This window comes from Prionailurus viverrinus, chromosome F1 (genome assembly GCF_022837055.1).
Source record: "Prionailurus viverrinus isolate Anna chromosome F1, UM_Priviv_1.0, whole genome shotgun sequence".
NCBI classification, from domain to species: Eukaryota; Metazoa; Chordata; class Mammalia; order Carnivora; family Felidae; genus Prionailurus; species Prionailurus viverrinus.
The window spans coordinates 58551739-58571195 of NC_062577.1; the positions used below are offsets into that span (position 1 = coordinate 58551739).

General features: G+C 46.8%; 1 protein-coding gene across 2 annotated transcripts in view; it reads right to left on the minus strand.

The window, feature by feature from the left end:
* Positions 1-627: 627 nt before the first annotated feature.
* PBX1 (PBX homeobox 1) overlaps positions 628-19457 on the minus strand; it is a 291359-nt gene continuing 272529 nt past the window's right edge. For both annotated transcript variants that reach the window (XM_047839768.1, XM_047839769.1), the window contains one exon: positions 628-1118. In XM_047839768.1, coding sequence (XP_047695724.1) covers positions 1026-1118 — 93 coding nt within the window. In that variant the 3' untranslated portion in view covers positions 628-1025. The remainder of the gene's footprint in view (positions 1119-19457) is intronic.

Consider the following 19457-nt stretch of genomic DNA (forward strand, 5'->3'; position numbering starts at 1 on the left):
AATTGCTGCGGTTGCTAACCTGGGTACTTTTGCAAGCGGCCTGTGACGGATCTGGAGAAAGTGAACGTGTGAGACCGCGCGCGTGCGTGTGCGAGAAGGTGCCGTTGAAGGGTTTCAGGGTGAGAACGTTCTACTCTGTAGCGGTTCGTTCGTCGCCATGCCCACTCGGATCTGGTTTTGTGGTAGGTTCTGGACCTTGCTTACTAAGAGTTGCATGGTCTCCAAAGACTGTGCCTCTGAAACCAAGAGCTGTTAGGAGGAGGAGGAGAAAGTCTCCGAGAATTCTGCCCTTCTGGTTGCTTCCGTCCTCTCCTGCTGCTTGACTTCCTGCCTGGGGATCAACCTAGTGGAGGTGAGACCGGAAAACGTGGCCCCTTTAGAAGCCCAGCTACGGCAGTCCCCAGGGCACAGCTAGGGCTGGGGAGGAAGAGGAAGAAGTGTTCTAAGTGGAGCTGGCCCAGGGCGGGGAGAGCAAGAGAAGGCAGGGGGCCTGGAAGGAGTGGGGGAACGTTGCGCATTCCTGCTAAGAGGTAGTGAGAGTAAGAAGAGAAACTGAGAAGGGCTGCCTGTTCACAGAGGGAGCGAGGGATCCGAGTGAGGTAAATCTGGCTCCTCAAACCACCAGCGTGAAAACATACAAACACGTTTATTATTTTCTTTGTATTTTCTTTCCTCTTTAAATTCCTCTAATGGTTGAAAATATCCTTCCGTGACGTAAGAGAGGGCGGGGGCCCCGGGAGTCTAGGACAGAGGGAAGGGGCGGGAAAGATGGCGGGCACCAGGCTGACAGCTGGAGGCAGGGAAGGGTGGCTTCTACCCAGAAAAAAAAAAGGGAAGAGAGTATAAAGAAGTGTCCAGATTGGCTGAAATAGCATCCCAAAGAAGAGAAGAGAAGGAGACTCTTATTGTGTTTGCTGATTGCTTCGACCTCCAGTCTGACCGCTTCAGCGTTGGGAGAGAAACCCTCCCTCCTGGCCCTGTCCCGACTGGGGCACAGGGTCAGCCGGGATGCGATTGCTGGGAGATCAGTTGGAGGTATCAGAGTGAACACTGCCAGGGCCTTCTGTAGGGGAGGTCACTGATGAAGGGGTAGTGGCATCCTGCCAACCTCCATTAGCCTAGAAGGGAAAAAGGGAGAGAAGTCAGTCTTCTGAGATTGGGTGGCCATTTTGAGCAGACAATGACAACAAGGCAACTTGTGTGAAGGGCCTAGCACGGTGCCTGGCACATAGGACGCTCCTCGGCTGGGCCGCTATTCTTGTGGTTGGTAGTACTCCCTCCACCCTCAGAGGAGTTTGGGCCCTCCCATTGAGCCTTTGGACACAAGGTTAATAGCCCCCACTTCTCGAAGCTATTTGAAGTCAGTTCAAGCTGTCAGATGATCATGGTGATGCTCTAGGGGAATGACAGGTCGAGGGACCCAAGTTCTGGTTCCGACGCTGGCCATGGCTAGCTGCTGACCCTGGTGAAGCACTTCTACATCTTTGGGCCTCGGGCTCCCCTTTAGAAAAATTAAAAGGTTGCCCGAATGCCTTCTAAAGCCTTTCTATGCATGTTCCGTACGTTAGGGGATTCCAGGCACCTGTTCTGTGCAAGGTTCTGTATAGATGCTATTGGGTATACAATGACGAGTGAGATACGGTTCGTGGCTTCAAGGAGGTGGATAAGACACGCATGTGAATGAACTATCATTCAAGGCAGAACCTAAGAAACAGTACAACCCAGTTGTTATGACAGTTCAGATGAAGGCAATACCTCATCTTGTTGGAGCATCAGGGAAGGCATCATGGAAGAGGTAGTCTTTGAGGTGAGCCTTGAAAAGTACAGAGGGTGATTCAGGCAAATAAAACAGGCGAAAACAAAGGTGGACCAGGGACTGACCTACACAAACATATCTAGAGAGGTGGTGATCCAGGAAGCTGTAAGTTTGATGTATGTTTATAGATCATTTTTCTAAGACTCTAAATCCAGAAGCATCCAGAAATGGAATTGTTCTGAAAGGATTTATTTTGATGACCACCCCTTTCCAAAAATATCCCCCCGTTAAAATGGCTGGAGGATGATTTGCTAGAGTGGTTAATTCACGATGCATAATTCAGGACTGTTCATGTATTTTAAAGCACTGAAATATAAGTGAGCTAAGATGCCTTTTCCCCCCCTCAGTTGCTGTGTTCCTTTGGAGTTAATGTACCTCAGCTCTAAAAATGTGAATGTTGAACAGACCAGGTCTTGGGCATTCTGGGTCAATTATTTTCTACCGTACTCTCCACTCATTTTTTTCCCTGAAATATTTGGGGTACATGAGGCAGGTGTTATTATTGCCACTTGGGAGGGGTCACAACTTCCACTCTGGGATACTCCAGGGCACCCAGGACCTACATGCAAACGTGTTCACATTTCATTCATAAGAAAGCAGGGGTGCGAGAGAAAAGCGGGCTTCTGGTTTATGACTGAGACACACGGGCTTCTCAACCTTCGAATCCGGGCTCCTTTTCCTCTGCCCTTCTCATCCTCTTGGCTTTCTTTTTCACCGGCTCACCCAAAGGATGTTCCAATTTTCCCGGGAAAGCCGGGCTTTTCATTCAAAGCAGCTCCCACCAGTTACCTCTACACGAGGATAGATGTTTTTCCGCACCTCCCTAAAGAGCAAGCAGGTCTAGATACTAAGAGGGCAAAAGATTAGCCTGGTCAAGGGCATTTCACCTCAATTGGGGATCCATGAATAATTGCATGAAAACCCAAATCTCCACCTCCTGACCTAGTCAGTAGCTCCTCCTCCCCCTCTCCCTGCCCAGCACATTTCTCTTGCCCTTGGTGAGGGATCGGAAGGGGAAGAACGAGGAGGAAATGGGAACTCTTTATTTCACAGCGATTCTCTCTGGGGTGCCTGGGTGACTCAGTTGGTTAGGCGTCTGACTCTTGATCTCGGCTCAGGTCATGATCTCACAGGTATGAGGTGGAGCCCTGCGTCGGGCTCTGTGCTGAGCGTGAAGCATGCTTGGGCTTCTCTTTCTGTCTCTGTCTCTCTCTGCCCCTCCTCCACATGCTCTCGCCCCAAATGAATAAATAAGGGGCGCCTGGGTGGCTCAGTCGGTTGAGGGTCCGACTTCAGCTCAGGTCACGATCTCACGGTCCGTGAGTTCGAGCCCCGCGTCGGGCTCTGGGCTGATGGCTCAGAGCCTGGAGCCTGCTTCCGATTCTGTGTCTCCCTCTCTCTCTCTGCCCCTCCCCCATTCGTGCTCTCTCTCTGTCTCAAAAATAAATAAACATTAAAAAAAAAAAAATAAAATAAATAAACAAACATTTGGGGCGCCTGGGTGGCTCAGTTGGTTAAGTGTCCGACTTCGGCTCAGGTCATGATCCCATGGTTTGTGAGTTCGAGCCCTGCGTCGGGCTCTGTGCGGACAGCTCGGAGCCTGGAGCCTGCTTCGGATTCTCTGTCTCCCTCTCCCTCTGCCCCTCCCCTGCTCATGCTCTTTCTCTCTCTGTCTCTCAAAAATAAATACATGTAAAAAAATAAAAATACAAAAAAATATTTAAAAATATACAACTTCTTTCTGGGTTGTATAAAAATATACAACCATCCTTCTGGGGCCAATACCCTGTCATATGATCATAATCATATTAATTCAGTTTCCTAACGCAGGTTTGTCACAGGGGTGGCAAGAGGTTAGTCTCTCTTCCCGACCAAGAACATATATATTCTGGTGCCATTTTAGGAGGAGTGGGAACAGCGATTATACTCATTTTACCCCAAAGAAAACTCTTTAATGTCATTTATCTTTTCTGATTACAAAAGATAAGCTTATATAAGATTTTCAAATACAGTATTTGCAACTGGATATGCAATATAATGTTTGGAAAATAGAAAAAGCATGAAAAACAAAATGCGCAACTCTCAAAATCCTACTGTGCAAAGATAGTCAACTATTAGCATTTTGATACCTGTCTTAAGAATCCTTTTTTTTGGGGCGCCTGGGTGGCGCAGTCGGTTAAGCGTCCGGCTTCAGCCAGGTCACGATCTCGCGGTCGGCGAGTTCGAGCCCCGCGTCGGGCTCTGGGCTGATGGCTCAGAGCCTGGAGCCTGTTTCCGATTCTGTGTCTCCTTCTCTCTCTGCCCCTCCCCCATTCATGCTCTGTCTCTCTCTGTCCCAAAAATAAATAAACGTTGAAAAAAAAAAATTAAAAAAAAAAAAAAAAGAATCCTTTTTTTATATGTGTGTGTTTAGCAGAGATAGATGGATAAATAAGTAAATGGCGGGGGGTGTGTGTGCGTGTGTGTGCGTGTGTGTGTGTGTTTGCTGAGTAGTACAGGATTTTAAAAAAACTTCACAGAGCTTCCTGAAGTACAGGGTCATGAAGCAGAGAATAAAGTGCTCGCACAAGAAGAGAAGACTCACGTATCTTGGAATCGACCTGGTGGGGGACGTGTAGATGTGGAAACCCCAGGAAAGCAGTCTACATCCATGTCAGAGTACAGGGCGCAAAAACGTTTCACTACATCGCGCTCCTAATATATCACTACTCTTACCATTATTTAGCCATGCTTCAATTTCATTAAAGTAACAGTAAGCGGTGCCCAAAGTAAAGCCATTAGTAAAGAAAATGAGCCCGGCGGTGTCTCCTTCGGAGGGATTTGGCAAGGCATCCTGGACTGACCAGAAGATTCCAGGAGACTCCTTTTGATTCGTGTGTCTGAGATGAAATAACTCAAGCAGGAGACGTTTGAAAAAGTTTTGTTTTCTCGGACCAGTGCACACGATGCCAGAGGGTAAAGGAAGCTCACAGATGGTAGAGACAGGAATCAGTTCAAGCTGATACCAAAACTGGCATCTTAATTATCCTAGTTGGCCCAGTGAGGAAGAATATATAAGACCTCTTAAAAATAAATAAAATCAATCTCTTTTCTTTCACTCCCCCTCTATCCATAAACACACATGCAGACACACACAACTTCAGAGCGGGCGGCCAGCTATCGCCTTGTGCCCGGGGCCCCTCAACATTAACACTGAAGTCCTGTATTCCTGTAACTACTCCCCCCACCCCCGCGCCCCCCGCTAAAACCTCCGTGATCAGAAACTGCGAGCAAGCCCAACTTCGCCAGGTTTCCCGTAAATCACTCTGGCTGCTTCGGCGGCGCTGTTCCAGCCTTAATGCAAGCCGTTCAGAGGCTGCTCCGTCTTGGGAAACAGCTGACCTCGCTTACTGCCACGTTAACCCTGGGGAGCAATTCCTTCCCGCTTCCTGACTGCGGGTGCATATTAAGTAGGAAACTCCGCCTTTGTGTGTTTATTTATCTCTGGGGCGGGCGCAGGGAGCAGGGAGGATGGTCTCATTAGCGACCGTGGGGGCGGGGGGTGGCAAGAAATAAGACTTTCCTTCTGATTTTTCTTCTGCGCCCCAACTTCCGCCTTCACTCATCTTCGGATGCAAACCTCCCTTTAGAACAGACACACTCCCTTCAAAATGCTGATGTCGGAAGCGCACTGAGGCCTCACGGGGGTGGGAAGGTGAAATCTGCAAAACCAAGTGTGCCCTTGTTATCTCTAGGAACATGCCTCCTGCAGGAGCCTTTACATTCGCAGCTAGTCGTACAGGAGATTCTGCGGCCTGTGGCCTGGAAGCGAGGCCTGATCTCACATTTAATTCCACCAGATGAAGCCTAAGCCAGCAGCGGGCTCATCATGGAACCTCCTGGAGGAGGAAGCCAAAGGAATACACAATTAGGACAAAATGCACACGGTTTCCCAGACAAGAAAACCCGGACTTTCAAACACAAATTAAAGAAAGGGATTTGGGAACAAAACATTTCAGAACAAACAAACGACTGTGGACTCCACATCCTGCCCGAATGAATCTGGCACGTAATTGATATATACCCAATGTTGCTGGGACCCCCTCTAATGGATAAGGCGCAGCCTGCCTGTCGGACGAGGCACAGCGAGCTCTGAGGCCAGGGATGGGGCAGTGGGGGATGGGAACACCCACCTGGGTTCTCCTGACCAAACGCGAGACCACGGAATTGTCCCTGAAGCCCCGCCTTCTCTCCCTCTCTCTCTCTGCCACCTTCCTGAGCCCAAACAAGGGCCACCTGCCTCTCCCCTGCTGTTGAGGATCCAGCACCGCTTTCAGCCCAGAGCAGTGGCTGCTGAGCTGAGAACTGCTAGTCCCACCCTCCGCTCCTTCCCGCTCTTCCTCTGAGCTTACCTTAGCAGCACACCGTTGATGCAGAGAATTCATCACCTGATGTGACAGCCCGAGCGAAGCCTGGCACTAAGAAACTCTCATTTGCAACCCAGAAATACGCTGAGGTGCCACAAACTGGCTGATGTCAGCACCAAGGAGAGCTCGATGTGCATATGGGCCAGATGCCATTACCAGAGATGCCTTCGGCGTGGGTGGGGAGGCGGACGTGCTCCAGGCCCCCAAAGGCCGGGCACTGGTGGGGCCGGCCAGGAAGAAAAACAAAAGAAACGGGGATGTGTGCTCCCTCTCCATGCGGACAGGCATGCACAGACAAACACACATAGCCACCACTCATCAGCAGGGATGCTGGCTCACTAGGCGGGGCCACATCCTAGATCGACCACTTTTCCAAGAAGCTCGAAGAACAATGTTTTCCTGATATGCGCACACTTTTCCCAAGATTATACCCCGAGCATTTGCCCTTGGGGACAAAACAGTCAAAGTTTCCCCGGAAAGTCTGACAACGGTTAGTAGGTGCCGGCCCACTCTGACAACCTCTGGTCCTCCCTCCAGCTGCCCCCAGAGTGATCTTCCCAACATGTAATTGTGATCTCCCTCTTTCACCTTCAGTGGCTTCTCATTAGCCTCCAGATGAGGTTGAGTGTCCTCATCAGGCCCACAATGTCCTTGATCTTGCTCACTCTCCAACGCAACCCTTGTGTTTCATACTTCAACCGTTAGCAGGCTGCTAAGAAATTCCCGGAACAGAGGAGTCATTTCATGCCTGCTTCTTTCCCCTTGAAGACCCCAATTATCCAATGACATGCCACTCACGCCTTGTACCGTTCTTCAAGACTGAAGTTAAGTATCCTTGTGCCCCTATCTGCCCCCGGCAATGTCTCTTCCTCCTGCAGGTTCCCCCCCACCCCCCGCCCACATTCTCTGTATGCACCTGTATCACAGTACCCGGGTGGCCATATTGCATTTGTTCTTCTATATGTCTGCCTCACTCATCAGACCACGACGGCTGGGCTGTGGAACTTTGCTTCTGAAGTGCCTGCCACAGTGCCTGCCACAGCACAGACTTTAATAAATATCTCTTGGAGGGGCCTACGAAGAAGCACATAAACGTTCAATGGCAGGCACTCCAACGTTCCTTCTCCATTGTGGGCTTGGAGGGATCCACGGTAGCAGATCCGGGACCTCCGCGGTTCAGTCTGAATACACGGAAAGAGCTTGTGAGCACCAAGAAGCTACTCAAGCGATAAGGCAGAGGCAGTGCCAGGTTGCAGGGTGATGTCTACATCCAGGAAGTGAACTCTTCTCTTACTCAGCAGACATCAAGGAGATCTGGTATTTCACCCTAGATCCCAAAAAAGGAACTATATGATTAATATTCATACTGTTCTGTACTGTTTCTTTAAAAAACAGTTGGAAAAAAAACAACAACAAACCCAAACACTGGATCCTGCCTGTCGTGGCTCCACAGCTTAGCTCACCATGTCAACAAGGGCTGTTCTCCAAAGGGCACGGGGAGGGCCTGGCATCTGGACTGGCCTCCCGGTTGCCTCCTCCGGCTTAGTGGGGTTCACGGAAATGTACGGAACAGACACGGTCCCTGTGTGGCCTGCAGGGGCTTTTCCCATCTTTATCCTCTCTGAGGCTGAGACTCCCACGCAGATCCAGCTTCTATCACCTTGGGATCTGGGAATGGAGCCGCCAGAGAAAATAGAGGATGCCTCCCAAAGCTGGGATAAACAACAAGTAACTGTTTAGTGTACCTCTGTCCCGTGCAGTGTCTAAATTCACTAGATCTGGGCATCCCTGCTGGGGAATAACAGGTACACTCAACCCAAAAGATTCCATTCTGGCTCACCCGGGTACCCCAGGCAACTCAGAATCAATTTTTCTGCTTGTCCTGCTCTGACCTCTTGCACCTGTTTCTTTGTACAGGTACTTCTCTTCTGCGGCTAAAGCCACCTCTGCCAAATCCACGGCCAGCTTCTGCGTAAATTCCCACTATTTCTGCCAGTTCGGCTAAGACCGAGATCGTGACTTGCTCTTGCAACTCGAAGCTTGCTCTGGAGCCTCAGCTCACCAACTCCCACCTGCCATCACATTTCCCCGGAGTCAACCCTCTGCTTGGATTATCCCCATGCTGCTGGCCCCAGAATCCCTGTTTCCATGGTCCCCTGACCGCGGAGGATGTCCTCCCTGGTTGCCACCTGCCACTCGGTCAGTCCCTGGTGAGCTTCCAGCCGGGTCCCACCATGCCCTCCCTTTCTAGGCGGGCCCCACCGCAGTTTCTCGAGCCTCGAGATTTTGCCCTGAAAGGTCTGTATATGTTAAGACAAATCAGCCGTTCCTGGTAGAGAACAGATACCCTTGCTAACCGAGACTTCAGTAGTTTCGGCTGAATAACAGATCGCCCACTGCCCAAGTGAGGGTCCCTGTTGCTCTACAGATGAAGTCCAGCGAGAGGCTCTTGGCCTTTGCCCGCCCCTCTCCTCTGGCCTCTAGAAACCCGCGTCATCTTCCACGGCCTGGCCAGAGAGCCACCTCCTTCCTCTTTCAAGGCACACCATCACCCACTTCCCTAAATGCCAGGACCCCCGACTTTCTGTCCCTTCATGTTGACTTTTAACCATATGCAGCTCTTATTTATTTAAAGGTCTATGTGAGTACCGGCTCTTCCTCAAGGTCACCATTTCATTCTGATCCACAAATACGTCTCCAGTGCCTGCCCCGTGCTACACACCGGGCATACAGTGGTAGATACAACACATCTGACATCTGCTCTCCCACTGCCTCGTGGGACACAGACATTGTCTCACCTCGTGGGACACACCTCATGTGTCTCACCTCATGTCCCACCTCATGTGTCCTGCCTCGTGGGACACAGACATTGGATAACTTGTCAAAAGGACAAACGTAGATTCTAGGTGGTAGTAAGTGCGAGGAGAGAATATAGTAGGGACCTCATTGCACTCGGGCTTCTGGGAAGTCAGCCCAGAGGTGAGCGGATACAGACAATTAGAAAGAGGGGCAAAGAGGCCGCTGGGCAGAGAGAGAATCCTTTCCCAAGGCTCCAAGGAACTGAGAGGAGGCCAGAAGCAATGGAACCAGGAGAAGAGCAGCCACGGCAGCAAGATGGGGCCGGAGAGTGGCAGGGCTCCATCATGCCAAGGCTTGCAGGCCATATGAATGGCTTTCGTCTTCAGTCTCAACGAGATCACAGATCATTCAGCCACAGGGCCTCTCAGAGAACAGGGATCACGTCTCACCGGGAGCCGCTTGGTTAAGTCCTCGAGTTGGATGAACAGAGAAACGAATGCTTTGAAAGCTTCCGTTGGCGGCCTGCCCTGTGCGTGCAAGGCCGTCGGGCCACCGGTGTCCGTGATAACTGCACAGTAACGCACGGATTGTGGTAGCGATTCTCTTGCTCTGGTGGAGGAGTCTCAAATGGTACACAAACCCTGCGGGGGCTCCTATTCCTACTTGTCAGGTGAGGAAACTAGGACTCAGAAACTAGAATTTGCCAAACGCAGTCCCCGCTCTGTGCCGCTATTTTAGACACTTCAAATTTGAAAAGGTCGGGCTGCGTGACACGTGTGGGCACCACACGCGAAGCGTGGCTTAGGGCTGAAGGCAGGGGATTCGGGTCTGTGGTTCCCCTTCAGGGAATCTTTGTGCTGTTTAGGAAGATGCCGGAACCTATGAGCCACAAGACGGCCTCAAAAGAGTCTTTTAGGGGATTCTGATACCGCTCACTCCTAAGCCTCAGTCCACCTCACCAAACTTGGTTTTGGACAAGACAAGCTCTACTGCCCTGGGGTTATGCAACTGCGGGTAGCGCCATCTTGCTAGTTAATCCTAAGTCACCTTATCCAGAAAGGCGGGGTCCTGCTCAAAGACCTGTGGAGTAAGTTTGGTGGCCATCGACCTGGGAGGAGCACGGACTCTCCATGACCAGTCGCTGCCTCCAACCTTATCTGGCACACACTCTAACTGCTGCCCGAGGGGTGCCCGTTGAAACCCAACCACAAGACCATCGACTGCCACATGGTCACCAGGCGCCACCCTGCCAGCACCCCGCACCACGCGACTCAAGTGCACATGGAGGTCGACTCTGAGATCAAGACCTATGATGGCACCGTCTAAGCTTCGTCGTTTATTAAGTCATCTGTTGTGAAGGCCCGCAATCGATACCGTCCTGTAAGGCGCTTCAGACACAGAGGATGGTTTTGGGTGACCCTTTCACAGCTCGCATGGGAGATGAAGTAGTGTGAGTTTCCAAGTTCATCCGTTGGGTTGCTTTCTTATTTCTGTTAAAAGTGCACATAGGACGGTGACACATAACGTTTTCACGTCCCACCGACTTACGGAGTCCCTATGTTAAATGTACATCACGAGTTAAAAATCTGTTTTATTTAACTTTGCAGAGTCAAGGAAAATAAGTTCAGCTTGATTTAGCTAAATAGAGGTGCCTCAGTGCAGAAAAGTATTTATATCTGAATAAACATCCTCTACGCTCAGACCTGCAGAAACCAGCACACATCCACACTTAACACACATCCACACACAGTGTTCACCAACAGGCAAAGTGTCGACACACTTTGTCATATTTACATAGAGCCACTACGCATGTAGAAAACACAACACCTGAAGAATGCATATAGGAACACGCACACACGTGCACACACACACAGATGCTGCTTCTACTGGAAAAGAGGAGCTGTGTAAGACAACAGAACATTGCATCTACTCATATGGCCAAATCTGGATAATGCAAGCAAAGGGTATTTTTAAACACTTTTTTTTTAACTCTCAGTATAAATTATCCGACGGGCTGATTCTCCACAGCCCCAAGTTCTTCATTTTATTTTTGCAACCTCTGATTTTGCTTTGGCTTTTCTGAAAGGCTTTTACTTACTCAGGGCACACACAGAGATCGTATACACACCTTCACCATCAACGGTAGCCGTGCACAGAACACACACACGCGCGCACACACGCGTGCACACACACACACACACACACACACACGCATGGTGTGGACCTGGAAGCTATTTACCATCACACAGGAAGCTAAAGCCCCTTACACTTTTCTGACCATCCAAGAGACAGCAATTACCCCAGATTATCAGACCAACAATGACATGCCATGTAGAGAGAGACACTGAGCCAACTCTGCGTCCCCAAGACTGGCATATTCAAGTACACTTAGGACATTAATAGCAATTTACGTGCCATCACTGAGACAAAGCCACAAAGGCGCCACTGGCAGCCTCTTATTTTGAAGCCTGTTATTTGTGGGAGTTACAGGCTATAATCACAACAGAAACTTTCAAAACCCTTATCTTCTGTGACGCACCAAATCTATTTCAGAGTCATAATTGCTATGTCACCGGAGAGTTTGCTGCTTAATGCACTCAAATGCCATTTAGTGTTTGCAGGGTCATTACAGCTCACAGAAGAGGGGGGTGGATACGGTGGGAAGCTGTAGGGGAGAATGCAGACAGAGGACGTTGAGGGGAATGTGCTAGAATGGGCCACTAATTTATTTAAGGAAGGGTATTGTTGTTTTGAGAATTCCACTTACTGACAGAAATAAGAACAAGGGCTTGAAAACAACCTATGGACTGGAGAATTCAGAATTCATGGATCCCCCTCCCCCACCCCGAGATCTTCTGTGGATGCTGGGGAGTGGCCTCTTTTCTTCTGGGATTCTCAACCAGGTGCGAGAGTGGGTTGATTTTTTAAAGTTTAATTTTTTTTTTCCCTTTTACATTGTTCCAGAAACCTCCGCAGTGGGAGTCTTCCATTGGTGCTGTGGGCTTGGGAATCTGACCTGGCTTTTCTGTATGTGCTCTGATATGGAACCACGAGGGCAGAGGGGGACAGCACCAGTGATGTGTCAAAATTCAACAGCCCAGAAGAATGTGCTCCCTCACAGGTGGCAGGAGAAGATACCAGGAGACTGATACGGCAGCCAAACTACCAGAAAACAGCCTGTCACTCAGAAGACCATGTTTTAGACCTAAGTCGAGCTAAGGTCATAAGAAAGCTTGTTAAATGTCTGTAGCTTTCTTTCTTCATCTGGGGTACAAACTAGCCAAGGACTAGTGGCAAATCCTAATGCTTCTGGTAGTGTTCGGGTAAACGGTCCAGGAACATTTGACTGATTAATATATCTCTAGGTTTTCCAAGAAAACTCTTGGGTTCTACTTGATAGCCCTGAGTTCTTTCATAGACTAGAAATATAGAAAATGGTAAGCGAATTCAGATTGCAGGGTTATTATTATTATTATTTTTTAAAGACCAACACCAGTATCACTTATAGATTTGCCTTTAGTTTTCCTAGGATAAAAATCCACCTTTCACGCTGAAGAACTTTCCACAAAAACAAGACAGAATGAGACCTGGAGCCTTATTCCACAAGAGCCCTCTTCTGCTGAGAAAGAAGAGTTTTCTCTATTTTCTACATGTTGGAAAAGTGCACGATGGGATAATAACCTCCTTGTATAAAAGTTCTTAGAAATCGATACAAAAAGATGAACATTTCATACAAGGCTAACAAATGAAAGACGTTCAATCTCACTAGTAATCAAAGAGATACAAATTAAATTAAAATAAAAATGAGATGCCGTTTTATAGTTTGATAATTGACAAAGATTAAAAAAACTGCTAAGACACTGTTCCTGAGAGTGAGGAAGCAGGAATGATCGTAAACTGCTGCTGGGAAACATACATGCATAGAAGTTTCCAGGAGAAAAATTTGCCATACATCACCACAGCCTGAGACTAGTTCATATCCTTCGATCTGGCAATTCCATTTCTAGGAATTTATTCAAGGAAATAACAGAAAATATACAGTGAGTCTTCTGTGCTATGATGTTTACCACAGTGTTTTTAATAATAGTAAAAAAAAAAAAAAAGGAAAAGAAAACAGCTTGCATGGTCCACTGTACAGATTGATTAAGTAAATTATGGACTTTCCCTATAATAGACTCCTGTGTGGTTATTAAAATTATGTTTGAGAAGAAATGTTTAGTGATACGGAAAATATTCATAATATATTTTTAGTCAAATAAGTAGGTTACAAAATGATACGTTCGATACGATCATAGCTTTTCTACACCTACACAAAACATACTTACACACAAAATGCTAGAAAGCTGGAGAGCAAAAAGTTAGCAGTAACTTCCTTCCATGTGATTTTCCTGCATTCTCCAAATTTTCTATGTTAAATATTAATTTTTAATCAGAAAATAAAAAGTAAATGCAGGAGTGCCTGGGTGGCCTGGATGAGTGTCCAACTCTTGATTTCGGCTCAGGTCATGATCTCACAGGTCATGGATTAGAGCCCTGCATCAGGCTCTGCACTGTCGGCATGGAGCCCGCTTGGGATTCTCTCTCTCCCTCTTTCTCTGCCCCTCCCCTGCACTTTCTCTGTCTCAAAATAAATAAATAAATGTTAAAAAAAAAAAGGTAAATGTAAAATTTAGACAAAGCGTGTGCGGGAAAGTCCACATCTGATTTAGGTCTTTGTCTTGTGTGTTTGAAAGGTCTTGGCCAACCTCCAGAGCTCACTGGAAAACAAACCAGTGCAATCAATGGTCAAATAAATATAGGTCGGAGGCCTTTCTTAGATGGAGGGAAGTAGGACTCTTGCTTAGAGAAGAGAAAGTTATCAAATGACTTCCAAACTCTCTTCAAAATATAACTACCTGTGAAGAATGTTAATCAGTTGTGTTTCCCTTGCCACAAAAAAATAAGGTCAAAGAAGGAGAAACATAGCAATCAACTTAGATGAGATGCAGAGTTGCTTGATTTTCCCTGCCCTAATGCCCAATGCAGTAATGGGGTAATAACCGATTCCAAGAAAATGCTTGCCAATCAAATGAATGGGCGAATGAATGAACTGTGGATCAAGCTCAAGGCCACAGAGACAACACCTGTCCCAGAAGAAAGAGAAGTTGGAGGTAAAGGATGCATTCTAGGCTGTGATAAATGGGAAGGAGGATGAGGAGCGGGGGGGGGGGGGGGGGGGGAGGGGGAGATGAAAAAGAGGAAGCAGCAGCAGCCATTTTCGTGTGTGGGAGAGACATTCTGAACAACAGAAACACAAAAATACGTGTGTTTGTGGGGATTCTGGGCAAGCAGAAGATCCAGTCACAGGCCTTCTTGCTGGTTTAAAAATAAATAAAGGGAAAGGGAAAGGGAGAGGGACAGGGAGAGGGAGAGGGAGAGGGAAGAAGAGAAACATCCTGACTACAGGTTCAAGGATACTCCATGCAAAAAGCATGCATTAAACACCTACTATGTACCATGCCTGAATTGAAGGCTAGGATACAAAACTAGGGTCCTTCTGTTTAGAAATCAGGGGGCCTAGAGAGAAAGAAAAGCAATCAGAAAAGGACTCCCATTCCAACCCAGTGAGCTAAGTACTACGTAGATCCAGTCTGCAGGGACGGGGAAGTCCTTCTAGCAGAAGATAACTCTGAGCTAAATCTTTTAAATTGAGTGGGATCATGAGATCCTTGCCCAATGCCATAGATTCTGGGCTATGGATTCTATCGCTTGAGAACTTTAATCGGTAGGAATTGCCTGTAGGAAAGGCCAAACTCAGCAGGACAAGATGCGGACAGAAGGGACATTTACAGCACCAGGCACTTGCAGAGCCCGTAGTCTACGTGGGAAGCGCCAGGCCAGGTACTTGAGATTTTCAACAGCGAAATCAATCACGCTGGACAAGGAACAGGAACGGACACCTACACGCCTGTTTTGCTCACCTTCCGTTCTGTTGTTGTGATTGTTCTGATGCCTGGTTTTGCCTCCCTCTGAACATTTTTTGTTTCCATTTGGAAGTGTCCTACTTGTTTTAATAAACTTGAATTAAATAAGATAATGCATATAAAGTGCCTAGCACATGAGAAGTCAGTAAGTGTTAGTTATTAATACAATTATTAACTGTCATTTTAGCCTGTTAATTTTCTATCCTTAGTGTTTTTTAATTGTTCTTTAATTTACGGCTTTATACCACTTCCTTATTTTATTACCACTTGATCTGTTTTATAATCTTTGTAAGTATGTTCTTAGCTGATGTTATTTATTTTAACTACTCATCCTAGCTTATTTTATGTTTTTATTGTTCTCCTTAGTAATTGTGTTTCCTAATTGCTTTAACTTTCACTTTGCCACTTCACATGCGATTTCCTCTTTCTCCCACCATGTTGTTCCTCCTGTTGGTTCCCCTGTCGTTCGTTAGTATACTCGTCCTTCCTGATTCTGTTCTTCTTTCCTCGCTCTTTTTTTAAGAATTTTTCTTAATGGAAGTATAGTTGGCTTATTTCCTAACTCTTTGAATTTACTATTTGTCACTCTTTATATTTAAATTTTTAAAGTTTCACTCCTATTCTACTATCCTTGTACTTTGTTGCATTTAGTTTTTAATGTACTGAAAATGCCAAGCGTTCAGTGTCAACAAAGAGGAGGGACGGTCCCGATAGAAGTCGCGGCAAAGCAAGGTGATCTCTTCTTATCCTTCCTGTTGGTCCAGGAGAGACCGTTACTTCTGTAGTTGTTCTCCCAGTTTCTTTTTTTTTTTAGTTTATTTATTTATTTGGGGGAGAGAGAGCAAGCAGGGGAGGGGCAGAGAGAGAGAGAGAGAGAGAGAGAGAGAGGGAGGGAGGGAGGGAGGGAGACACAGAATCCGAAGCAGGTTCCAGGCTCTGAGCTGTCAGCTCAGAGCCCGATGCGGGGCTCGAACCCACGAACCGTGAGATCATGACCTGAGTTGAAGCCAGACACTTAACTGACTGAGCCACCCAGGTGCCCTTTCCCCAGTTTTTTTTTTCTTAACGCTAATCTTCCCCCTCTAAAGCCATTATTTAACATGGGTAAGCTACTGAGGTAACAGGCTAAAATTTCCTCTTCTATTTTACTGTCCCCAAGTTAAAAAAAAAAAAAGATTTCTCTTGATTTCATATCTAGATTCCTCCAACAGTCTTGCCATCTATTTTAATGAACCACCCTATTTCTCCATGAGGAGACCCTGGGCCTAAAGTTTCTGCTCTCTCTCATGTATGATCACCGGGTCCCTGGCTAAGTTGGTTAACCCGATAGGACACAACAGCAGAGACATATAGGCCACATCCAGGGAAGGACTTTCTATGTGATTTTTAGATTTAATTTTAGTAAGAGAACCAACTGGTCTTAAGCATTCCACGTGCCACCCAAAAAAGGATACATAACATAATAGTCATAACTGAGTTCTCATTCTTTTCCATATCAGCCAGGCTCTAAAATATTTATGACCAGGAAACGTAACAGATTCTCTGAACGGGAGGATCGTGCCAATTTCCTTTACTTAACATAAGAACTAGAGGTTCAAGGCTCCCTCTGGACAGAGGGAAAGAACAGAGGCCTTGGAGTCACTTGGCCGGGTCCACATCCAGGCTCCAGCCCTTTCCGGCTGTTGGATCTTGAGGAAAATGACTTAATCTCTCTGTCTGTTTTCTCATCCACGAAATGGAGAAGAGAGTGTTAATAAAAACACTAGACTGTATCAGGACACACACTAAGTGTTCCAAGTTAGTATTCTCAGTATAGGTATTCATGTAAGGTCAGGTTTGCCTCAGAACTTTAAGTGTGGAGTTAGCTGTGCCTTGGCTCTCTTGCCCCTCGGAAAGGGCACAGAGTGTTCAGTAGATCTCTATGACTCCCAGCTCTGGCATGAGAAGGGCCTGGAGCTTCTCTCCTCCGGGTTTCACCCCCTCCAGTTATCCCCTTAGTCTCGGGGTTGGCGGAAGATGGGCTTGCACACTCCCGTGACAGGTCACTTTCCCTAAGGAGGAATAATTTTGGACGGGCGTGCGGCTTTGAAAGATAATAGGTTTGTATACATTTGGCTTCTGAACTGGACTTCAAGTTAAGGGGGCTAGAGAAGAAAAGGGAGAAAAAGGCAGAAGATAAGAGGGGATCTATAAAAGCTTCTAAGCGAGAAAATCCACTATAATTTTCAAATATCATTAGTGTCTGTTTTCATGTATTTCAAAAGTTTTAATTATGGAAAAGGGAACACAAGTCCCTTTAAAAGCAGTGATATCAAGTCCGAACCTAAGGCGGGTGTCGAATAAAGCATCCAATTTGATGTAAGGTGGACTTCTTAGCAGGGTCTGACTCTCAGGTCAAGCGAGGGGGCGAGTGGTGGCGAGGGAGACATCTGATGGGCTAGAGAAACACAGACTATTCTATGGACAATTTGTGCTCTGTCCTTCTTTTTCCTTTGTTTTTGTTTTTGTGGACTATCACAAAACCATCTTTTTCCTTTGTTTTTGTTTTTGTGGACTATCACAAAACCCGAAAGGGACAGACACAAGAAAGTAAGGGCAGTAAACTTCTATGCAAATGTACGATAGTCAAAGCTCAAAAAAACATACACTTCTTCTCTGCACACTTAAGTGTGTAAAATTTTACCTTGAAAGAGAGAAAAAAAAAACTGTGATCAAATAGTGAACTCTAGTTAATGATACACATACCAGTAACGTTTATTTAGGCAAACCTGTGCTGCTCTCTACAATTTACTTTGAAATGCATCAGGAAAAGCAAGCTGAGGGGTGCTTGCGTGGCTCCGTCTGTTAAGTGTCCGACTTTGGGCTACGTCATGATCTCACCAGTCCTGAGTTCGAGTCCCGCGTCAGGCTCTGTGCTGACAGCTCAGAGCCTGGAGTCTGCTTCAGATTCTGTGTCTCCCTCTCTCCCTCTCTCCCCGTCCCCCACTCACACTCTCTTTCTCTCAAAAATAAATCAACATTAAACAAAAGAAAAAAAAGAGAAAGTAAGCTGGATTGGTAGATGGACAGAAGGATGCAGACAAGGACAGATACATGATGAAGCCAGCAGAGTGAAATACTGATGACAGAATTGTAGGTGGTAGGTATACTGGTTTTACTGTCAAATTCTTCCAACTCTTCTGTATGCTTGAAAAACTTGGGGCGCCTGGGTGGCGCAGTCAGTTAAGTGTCCGACTTCAGCCAGGTCACGATCTCACGGTCCGTGAGTTCGAGCCCCGCGTCAGGCTCTGGGCTGATGGCCCAGAGCCTGGAGCCTGCTTCCCATTCTGTGTCTCCCTCTCTCTCTGCCCCTCCCCCGTTCATGCTCTGTCTCTCTCTGTCCCAAAAATAAATAAACGTTGAAAAAAAAAAAAAGAAAAACTTGAAAATAAAACATTGGGGGAAATTTTAAAAGTAATATCCTTAATGCAAGGAAAACAACATAATCCCTTCTCGTGGGTGAATCCTAAGCAGCATTTAAATGTGCTTCTTGCTAGAGCAGAACTTCTCAAACTTCACGTGCTTAGGCGTAACCGGGGAATCTGATTAAAGCACAGAATCTCATTTAACAGTCTTGATGGGGGCCCGAGCTCACAAGGTCCTGGGCAATGCCAAGGTTGCTGATCTGCGGGCCATGCTCTGAAGAGGCCAGCAGGTCAGGGAGGAAGGAACAGCTCAGCAGCGGCCACCAGAGAAGGCTCTGGGCACCTGGGGAATGTGAAACAGAAATGAGACCTCCTATAAGCTCCAAATGGTTTTTGGATGTAAAGAAAGGGTTCAAGAGGAGTTCAAAGACACGTCCTGCTTAGGCTTGAAAATGATCAGGTTAGATGAACTAATGGCTGCCAGAGTTGAAAATTACTGCAAATAGAGCCGTGATAAATGTGCCGTCTATATATTTACATTTTAAATCTCCCTCCATATTATTTCATTGTTTAAAGCATATTATGCTAATCGCAGTTAACTTCTTGTGCACGGTTAATTTTTAATAGAGAGTTCTATTTACATTAGGAAAGGCTTATTTAAGCAGAAAGCATGCTTTTCTGGGCTCTGTGTCAGGAAGTCTCCTGTTTTCACGGCATGGCTGCCGATTCAACACTATCATCCCACCTTTGGTGGCTACTCCGTGACTGGCAGGGCATCTAGAATGTTCTGTGCAATATGGTAGCCGCCAGCCACACGTGGCTATTTAAATTGCAATTAACTCAAATTAGATACAGTTAAGAATTTGTTTTTTCAGTCACATTAGCCATATTTCAAGCGCTCAACAGCCCTGCGTGGCTCATGGTTAACTTATGGGACAGCACTGAGATAGAAGCAGGGATGGAATGAGATGAACTCTGAGCCTTTCTGGGGTTCTGTGACTTTACAGAGTGCAAGAACCATGTCTTATGATGATGGATATTAGAAGGTTCTCAACAAACATTTGTTTAA